General features: G+C 41.6%; 1 protein-coding gene across 1 annotated transcript; it reads right to left on the reverse strand.

The window, feature by feature from the left end:
- Positions 1-419: 419 nt before the first annotated feature.
- On the reverse strand, positions 420-4,546 carry LOC143805931 (olfactomedin-4-like). The gene is made up of 5 exons (XM_077285690.1): positions 4,464-4,546; positions 3,583-3,729; positions 3,276-3,488; positions 3,020-3,170; positions 420-1,824 (listed from the first exon to the last, which is right to left on the reverse strand). Exons 1-5 carry the CDS (start codon positions 4,518-4,520, stop codon positions 986-988), a joined length of 1,407 nt encoding a protein of 468 aa, XP_077141805.1. The 5' UTR covers positions 4,521-4,546; the 3' UTR covers positions 420-985.
- Positions 4,547-9,979: the final 5,433 nt, after the last annotated feature.

A 9,979-nucleotide genomic window follows, 5' to 3' on the forward strand; every position in this document is an offset into this window, starting at 1 on the left:
AAGTGTTAGGAAATGCAGATAACCTGCGCTGCTGGAAGTTTATCGAAAAAAAAAAATCCAGTATCGAAATGGAAGGTAATAATGTGGTTTACTCAGTGTCGACGCGTTTCGAAATGCTCTCGCTTCTTCATAAAGGAAAGAAAGGGCCATATCTCAGGAACGGAGAGGCGCAGGAACAAAATAAAAACATCGCCGGATTCATGAGAACAGCGAAATTTATATTTAGTAAATATTGAATATTTATGGCAAGTGATATATCCTAATAACACACACGCTGAGCACCCTATTCATGACTTTTCATGCAAGTAAAAATTACACCCTTGCATATATTTTCCAATATGTAGTAATAAATCACAACTAGCACTGAACACTTATATACCATATGTTTTATTAGAGAATAAAAAATAGAAAAATAGCACTTTAATTTTACAATATTTTATTCACACCTTATATTTAAGCCTCTACATTTTATCATCATGTTGCTTCTAAGCTCAAAACTCTGCTGATTTTTTTTCTGTTCAGTGAACAGATCCCCAAATCAACTATGTATAGATTCGACAAATACTATGATTGCTGCCTGTACTTGCCACTAGAGGGAGCTTAGCGAATACTGTGTTATTACCGAGTTCAATATCTAAATAGTATGCAATAAGCTCATAGGCTCCCTCTAGTGGTAGGCCAAAGTTTGTAGATCTATTAACCTTTTAAATCTATTTCTAAGCAGATAATTCTGGGCTGTACATAAAAAACAGTATTGATTTCTTAAAAATTAATCATGAAATATTTTTAACTTACTTAGATGAAAAATAAATGGAATGGAAGGGAAGACATTAACTTCAAAAATCAATATTTACATTAATAATAGCAATTTACTAAGGAGCCAAGCAAACATGAATATGGATAAAGTGTTGTCTTCTGTAAATAAGAAAGATAATCTTAATACTGGAAATTCCACACACAAAAACATTTGTTTTAATATTTGTTTTTAGGAAGGATCAGGTAGTGCCTTAAAGTCCAGATTGTAAGTAACCAGGTAGCCATCATTGTACATGTAGAGCTTGTGATCATTGGGGTTGTAGGAGAGACTCTGCACATTCTCCATCATTTTGTCAAGGATGATGCTTATCTGACCTTCCTCACCTGTCTTGGTGTCATACATGTAAAAGATTTCTTCTCTTCTAGTGCTAAGGGTTCTGGTGACATATAGGACCCCACACACCATGAAGGCGTTGGTGGCACCCAACTTATACTGGGATGTCATCCAGGTATTCTCCACAGTTAGGTTAAGAGGATTTAGTTTGCCAATGACAATGTTTCCAGCATTTTGTTCAGTAGAGTAAATGACCCAGAGGCCATCCTCATCGCTGGCCAAGTCAATGTCTTGCCAGACAGAGGAGGCGTAGGAGAATCGGTTGTTGAAGGTGGCATCTGGGAGGGTCCTGCGCTCCACAGCATTGGTATCTACATTGAACTTACAGATGTCCCTGGTGTTATAGCAATTGTAATACAGTGAATTATTGAACATGATGACTCCACCACCTTGGCCACAATTGGAGTAGTCATATCTATTACCGGGCAAATTCTTTGTGAGCACCTTTTCGATGGCCCCTTTGTAGAGCAAAAGATTATCGTAATTAGGATAGAATCGAATAATGTTCATCATGCGGGCATCTGTCGTGAGAGGGGCCACCCAATGCACATCTTGATTGGAACCTGTGAAAGAGTCTTTCCCCCATCCTCCAAATCTATAGGAGAAGCTTAGCCAGTTCAGCTGGACCACGAATGGTTTGCTGATGTTGACAATTCCTCCGTGACTGCAGGAACCTAAGGACAATAAAGATGGAGCTAATTATTTAGAAGTGACAAGTGTGGGCAAACATCACTTCCAGTGCTTTGCCATTTGAGTTATTCCTGAGCCCTCAAGCCCCTAATAACATGGCAATTCTCCAGGTTTATGCACATGGAGGTCAACAATGTTATGTGCCTTCTGTGTGCTAAAACAAAAAGACTGCTCCATAAGAACAATTCCAACAATGGTGAATTCAATGCTTCCACCCACACCTAAGGCTAGTTTCACACTAGCGTTAACTGCAATACGTCGCAAATGCGTCGTTTTTGCGAAACGCCGCATCCAGCAAAAGTTTTTGCTGGATACGTTGTTTCGTCATAGAGTAACATTAGCGACGCATTTGCGACGCATTTGCGACGCATTTCCAAACGGTGAATGCGTTTGGCGGCGTTTGGGCGTATGGTAGCGGTCCGTCAGGAGAAAAAAACGTTACATGTAACGTTTTTTGCTCCCGACGGTCCGCTTTTTCCGACCGCGCATGCGCAGTCGGAACTCCGCCCCCACCTCCCCGCACTTCCCCGCACATCACAATGGGGCAGCGGATGCGTGGGAAATATGCATCCGCTGCCCCCGTTGTGCGGCGGAGACCACACTAGCGTCGGGAACGTCGGCCCGACGCGCAGCGACGGGTTGTTCCCGACGCTAGTGTGAAAGTAGCCTTACATGGAGAGTCATGGACCTTTCACTTAGCTTTTCATTTATTCACTAGAAATCAACTTAAGACTGTGGTTTTTATTGGGTTGTCTACTACTTCAGCTTTCACTTTTTCATCTGAATGGAAGAAACAGTTATGATTTCTCTTACAAACACACTTTTCAACAATTCCATTGAAAACTATACAAGTTGTAGTTGACTAGTCTCACGCTTTGCGGCTGCAGAATAGTAATATGCTGAAAGCAGCATAGTAAAACCACCTGAAGCTTACTGGGAACTAAAAGCTGTAGGTGAAGTACAAGGTTTTTATATTCTACGCCTATTCTTCTCATATAACCAGACAAACTTGATATAAACAAAGTGCAACTTTGCTGCTAACTTATCAGTCGTGTGACATGCTACCACCCCAGAGCCACCATGGATGAACCCTTCCTAAAAAGTTTCACAAACATTCAATACACCACTATCAATAAACCTGGATCTAGTTAGATTTATTTAGAATCATCACTGACTTACCATAATTGACTGATGGAGGTTCTTGATTATTTTTTTTCTTCTCACAATCTTCAAGTCTCTTACGCAGTAAAGCAATCTCCCGTCTCACAGCTAGGACGTTGTTCTTGTCGTATGATTCCAGTTGGCTCACCATGACGGAAATATTATGAACCTAAAAATCAAGACCACGGACAACAATGTTTAGGGTTGCCTTTGCATGTATATTTTCCATTTCTGTCCTTTATATGACTTTTGGACCATTAAATTGTGAACATACCTCTACATAGAGAGCTTCCACCAAAGTATTGGATCCATCGATGGATTCTCGAAGTTTAATCACCAGTGACTCCATTTCTCTGATCTCCAACTTGAGCAGTTCAAAGTCTAGTTGTGTGTAAGATATACCACCCATCTCCATGACTTCCACCCGCCTGGTCAGGTTCTTTAGCTTCTGCACGTATCCAGTTAATGTAGCTTGGTAGCTGTGCATCTAAAAGAATGATACAATTCCATATATACATCCTGCATCTCATGCGAGGAACTAACCGTAACTGCTAAGATATCAGAATTTCATCTAGTCTTACCTTTGTGATCTCTTGTTGGACACTGACGCTCAGATCCTTGTTGGAAATTTCCAGGATCTCCAAACGGTCTGCAGGGAACGTGATATCTGGTAGGGCGACAGAGCAATGGCAGATGCCCATTTCATCCTTAGACCCAGTGGTGTATACCTGTGTAAGGGGAAAAAAAAGTTGTTGAAGCTTAATCAGTTCATAGTCTATTAGTAAGGACTGTAATAGAGATTATATATGATTACGTCCAACCTGTTAACTTTAGTGGAGATACCAAGGTACCTGGACTACGCTTATGGGAATGAAGAATGGTATAAATTTAAGGTTTTAATTATACCAATGCGTTTCGGTGCCGGAGTGGAGCCTTTTTCAAGTTAAAAAAAAACAAATATATACTGCCATATTCTATCACATTTTATGTCTTCTGGAGACAATGGTTCATTGATAAAAACTGTGCTTCCCCTCAGTAGTAAATAATGTGGTGCGGTGCCCCTCGAACATTATTTCCAGCAGTGTTTCCCCCAATTCTATCAGTCACACCATTGTGACTTAAAGTCTTAAATATAGTTTTAACAGCATTGTCCCTCTCATTCCCTCCTTCCCTTAGTAATCACAGCAGTGACTCCCACTTTCCCCTATTACCGCAACAGTGATTGTCTTGTTCTCCAATGGTCACAGCAGTGCTTATCCTTTCCACTGTAAGTCCTGCCTCTTCCCCATTAATAACATCCAAGCTCTCCTTGTCCCCTACTAGTCATAACAATGATCCAGTGTATAGGTAAAATAAATAGTGAAATCGCAAGGCAGTTGGTGTCTAATATATGAATAAATGACCAGGGCAAAATCAATGGATAGATATATGGGGTAGATAGATAGATAGTTTTGGTACTCACCAGACTGGCCGCATAACTTTGCAGTACACACACAGCTAGGAGTAGTAGTGGCAGCATTTTTCCTATAGAATTAACTGTCCCTCTGGTCTGATTTGTATACCAGCAGCTATATTTATAGGGGAGGGTTTGGGGAAGAGGACTGACCTCTTGGAATTTCCCAATTATCCTTAGATGAAGCCCCTTCCCCATTACTTTCAGCATACCCCCAACCGCCACCCATTCTGTTTGTGACTCTTGAGAAATCTCACAGTTGACATAGATGTAGTAATGACCTTTTGAAATCTGAAGAAGAAGCAGTCCTCTGTTAAAGAAAGGAGCCTGACATTATTAACCCATGATATGATGGGTCACATTTATAAAATCCTGTACACATGCCCTGACGAGTCAAATTGCTAAATTGCTAGGCAGTCCAAAAACTAGAATGGAAAAGGTTTGGATCAGTTTAAGCTCTTGATTTTCTCGGCTTGTGAAGCTTGGCTTGTCAGCTTAATATATGTTTGCTATGGGCTCACCTGATGGATTCTCTAAGCCCCAAACCAGAGTGAACAAAATATACCTAAGTCGATGGCACAGCGGGAAGGACTTGCTGAATGGCAAGTGAAGCAGGGAGGACCAGGACAGCAAGCTATGCAGTGGGGCATGGAGACATGTAGAGCAGCAAACCCCAAAAGTAATTGAGCCAAAAGTATGGCTATAAACAAAAACAGCAGATGTATAGTCTGTCCAGGACTTGCAGCAAGCAAATGGCTAATGACAGAGTTGTATGCTATCAGCAGATAGATGGTCAATAGCAGAGATGTAGACAATCAGAAAACAAATGTTTAACTCTAGGCAGAAGTAATGAACAGGCAAACTAAATGCTTGCATGCAAAAAAGGTTACACTCTGTTAAAGCAGCGTTGTAGTGTACATAGCATCAGTATAGAAGAAAATAGGTTGTTATGTTTACAACAGACAGATGGTTATCCACGGGTCAGCAATGATGAATAGTCAACTAAATACGTATTTTCAGAGATGATTACACACTGTTGAAGCATGGTTGTAGTGTGAACAGCACCAGTATATCATGCAAGAATTTGTTATGCTTACAGCAGACAAATTATTAACCACAGGGTTGAGTTAGGAGGTAAATGGAAATAGATGATTAGCCAGCTGTGGTAAATGGATGAGGAGACAAGCTCCAAGAACTACACAGGAAAGTCAATGTAAAGCCTGAGGGGAAAGAACCAAGAGTTGGCACCTGAGCCTGGACAGGTGGGTAATATTGTTATAGGGATCAGAATCCAGATTTTTTTTTGTACATTGTTCTTGTGCCTACAGAAACCAATAGATGGAACTTTCTGCATAGTGATAATTAGGCATGCGGTAAGCTTCACCTAGTGGTGACTGGCATTTAGCTTGGATATATCTCAATGGGGTTTCAAATACGGTACTAGGGTGCTCCAAGCCCTTAAAATGTAGGGTGCTTGTGCTCCAACGGTGAATGGGATGCAATTTCTGGTAGAGATAATGACACTTTACCCATATTTCAGATCCATTAACTAGTGTAGCATGTCACCCTTATCAATCTGTTTTCTTTATCTGAAACCTGAACCGTTTCATTACAATATCCTATTATTTCATCAATTTGCTTTTTTCTCTCATCATTTCCTATTGCAGAAGAAGAAGGAGAGCGCAAAACCTTTATTCTAGTCTGAGAAATTATTGGGTAGGTGACAACTGGCAATATGCTTAGCATATTAAAAGCAAAAAAAAAATTTTTAAAGGATACATTCACACTCTGGTTTCAGGGCATAAGAATTAAAAGTTTGAAAATTGTGACATTTTCAAAATTTTCTGCAAATTTCTGATATTTTCACAAATAAACACAAGTCATATTAAACAAATTTTACCACTACCATGAAGTTCAATATGTCCCGAAAAAAATATTCTAGAGTTACTACCTCATAAATTGACACTCATTAGATTTAAAAAATGACGCTCGGTCATTAAAGTACAAAGTGGCTCGATCCTTAAAGGTACCGTCACACTAAGCAACGTCGCCAGCGATCTGTGACGTTGCAGCGTCCTAGGGAGCGATATCGCTGTATTTGACACGCAGCAGCGATCAGAATCCCGCTGTGAAATTGCTGGTCGCTGCTAGAAGGTCTGCACATTATTTGGTCGCTAGGTCGCCGTGTATCGCCGTGTTTGACAGCAAAAGCAACCATACCAGCGACATTTTACGCTGGTAACCAGGGTAAACATCGGGTTACTAAGCGCAGGGCCGCGCTTAGTAACCCGATGTTTACCCTGGTTACCAGCGTAAAATGTAAAAAAAAAAAAACAGCACATACTCACATGCTTCCCCCGGCGTCCGCTTCCCACACTGACTGAGCGCCGCAAATTGAAAGTGAAAGCACAGCACAGCGGTGACGTCACCGCTGTGCCCTGCTACTGCCGGCGCTCAGTCATTACAGGAAGCGGACGCCGGGGGATGCATGTAAGTATGTACTTACATTTTACGCTGGTAACCAGGGTAAACATTGGGTTACTAAGCGCGGCCCTGCGCTTAGCAACCCGATGTTTACCCTGGTTACCCGGGGACCTCGGCATCGTTGGTCGCTGGAGAGCGGTCTGTGTGACAGCTCTCCAGCGACCAAACAGCGACGCTGCAGCGATCGGCATCGCTGTCGCTATCGCTGCAGCGTCGCTTAGTGTGACGGTACCTTTAGGGGTAAAATGAGCCAATATTGTATCACTTTATTAGGTCATATATTTTAGGTCACTATACTTTTTGCACTGTTGACTCCCTACCACACACAGGCCCTTTTTCTCTTGAACAATGACCATCACAAGAAGTAGAGATATTTGAACTACTCTAGGATAGTTTTGAAGGAATCAAAGCAGAGTAAAACCTGGAATTTCCACATTCCAAAGCTTTAAGTGATCTGTTGTTTTTTCTTGGCACCTTCAGAGCACAGTTTGAATATTGAGATAGGACTATACAGATCAATGAGACACCGGCACAGTATGTAAGAACATCGCCCTTTATCTTGCAATGTCACAATATTGACATCAGATTCAGTTCACCCCAGGGAATATTGCACCAATAACTCTTCTGTTATATCATGTTACCTTCAAAGGAACCTGTCAGGTTAATAATGGTATCTGATAAGCAGACAGGATCTAATTGAGCAGGAGGAGCTGATCAGATTGATATTCATTTGTTATATAGGATATTTTCGTAAATCTTGCATTTTACTAATTAAAATCTCCTGGTATTTCATTAAGTAGAGTCCAGTGGGGGATTGACAGTCTTCCCTGTTTGATGATGCATGGTGAGATAGCTCTCAGTCACTAGTAGGATCACCCACTGGACTCATCTGCACACAAACACCAGGAAGGTCCAATTACCGTAATTATAATTCTGAATATTTTCCAGCAAACCTACATATCATTCTGCTCAACTAATCCTTCCCTTCCCAACGTGTCCCGTCACAACGTGAGAGGTTCTCCTCAATGAAACAGATATCATCTCAGATCCAACTAAAATTTTAAGGTAGACATACACATAAGATAGGACACTACCTATTCCTCTCGACACCCAGAAAACCATGCACCCTATTATCAATATGTTCTAACTGCTGTCTGTAAATCCACTATTCCCAAATACAGAGGAATCCTCAGCTCGACTGACCAAGCTCTCCAGTGTCCTCTATGTGAGAGACATTCCTGAACTTCTCTGGCATATGCTTATCTCCCAGAGAACAAAATGATCAACTATTGAAATTGAAGACTCCTTATTCTTCTCTTCTCCAATATCATCTGTTGGGGGGATACCCAGGAGCACCCTATGCACATGAGTCTGCCGGACAAGATGAGTATGGAGGCCTTTATTTCTGGAATCAAACCAGAGAATTTTACAAGCTTACATAAATACACTCACTGGCCACTTTATTAGGTACACCTGTCCAACTTCTTGTTAACACTTAATTTCTAATCAGCCAATCACATGGCGGCAACTCAGTGCATTTAGGCATGTAGACATGGTCAAGACAATCTCCTGCAGTTCAAACCGAGCATCAGTATGGGGAAGAAAGGTGATTTTAGTGCCTTTGAACGTGGCATGGTTGTTGGTGCCAGAAGGGCTGGTCTGAGTATTTCAGAAACTGCTGATCTACTGGGATTTTCACGCACAACCATCTCTAGGGTTTACAGAGAATGGTCCGAAAAAGAAAAAAAATCCAGTGAGCGGCAGTTCTGTGGGCGGAAATGCCTTGTTGATGCCAGAGGTCAGAGGAGAATGGGCAGACTGGTTCGAGCTGATAGAAAGGCAACAGTGACTCAAATCGCCACCCGTTACAACCAAGGTAGGCCTAAGAGCATCTCTGAACGCACAGTGCGTCGAACTTTGAGGCAGATGGGCTACAGCAGCAGAAGACCACACCGGGTACCACTCCTTTCAGCTAAGAACAGGAAACTGAGGCTACAATTTGTACAAGCTCATCGAAATTGGACAGTAGAAGATTGGAAAAACGTTGCTTGGTCTGATGAGTCTCGATTTCTGCTGCGACATTCGGATGGTAGGGTCAGAATTTGGCGTAAACAACATGAAAGCATGGATCCATCCTGCCTTGTATGGAGCATCTTTGGGATGTGCAGCCGACAAATCTGCGGCAACTGTGTGATGCCATCATGTCAATATGGACCAAAATCTCTGAGGAATGCTTCCAGCACCTTGTTGAATCTATGCCACGAAGAATTGAGGCAGTTCTGAAGGCAAAAGGGGGTCCAACCCGTTACTAGCATGGTGTACCTAATAAAGTGGCCGGTGAGTGTACATAGCAATCTTTATGTCACTGATGTCACTTTTGTTAGGACCCAGATTGACCCTTATCATTTCTGAGAGAAGCCAAGATGCGGTCTGTTTTCCAATGATTACTGTATGGGCCACACTGATTTTAACAATGAGTTTGTTCAACATCTGAAGCTTTCCGGTATCTACAATCCTCCCCTGTTCTCCTAATTTCCTGTTAGTTTTCTTTTTTTCCTTCTATTTTTGATATCCTGATATGTGTTTTCCTCTTAACCCTTTCTCGAAATTTCTAAATGTTTGCCGTTAATGCCCATTACTCAGTTGCTCAATGAATGTCAATTGTCCCAGTTGCTACCCTTCCACAAATATATCTTGTATTTGCATATGACATGGCCAAACAGGCCAGTATTGCTATTAGTGTTGATTTATGAGTACAGGATCCTGGAAGTATCAACCATTTTGTTCAGATCACTATCTTACTGGAACTGCCATCTGTACATTGTAAAACTGAGAGGTCATGTTTACAAGGTTACTTTCAGGACAAGTGAAATAACTGAGATACCCATTAACAGAGAGGTTTGGCTTGGTCGAAAACGTAACCCAGCCTATATAGGAAGAACCTTTCTATTGCTGCTCATGGATATTTATTTTTCAGGTGACTGATAGTCCATGTAATGAGTAGACCTGAACTTCAGCCTGGGTGGGAACAGTCCCTCAAA

The sequence above is a fragment of the Ranitomeya variabilis genome, chromosome 2 (assembly GCF_051348905.1).
Source record: "Ranitomeya variabilis isolate aRanVar5 chromosome 2, aRanVar5.hap1, whole genome shotgun sequence".
Taxonomy (NCBI): domain Eukaryota; kingdom Metazoa; phylum Chordata; class Amphibia; order Anura; family Dendrobatidae; genus Ranitomeya; species Ranitomeya variabilis.

What these genes read in the sequence shown, in the direction of transcription:
- LOC143805931 (XM_077285690.1), bottom strand. Translation starts at nt 4,520, where the DNA reads ATGCTGCCACTACTACTCCTAGCTGTGTGTGTACTGCAAAGTTATGCG. An exon ending in AAAGTTATGCGGCCAGTCTG is followed by an intron (nt 3,730 to 4,463) that starts GTGAGTACCAAA and finishes CCCCTTACACAG; the next exon opens with GTATACACCACTGGGTCTAA. An exon ending in TCCAACAAGAGATCACAAAG is followed by an intron (nt 3,489 to 3,582) that starts GTAAGACTAGAT and finishes TCATTCTTTTAG; the next exon opens with ATGCACAGCTACCAAGCTAC.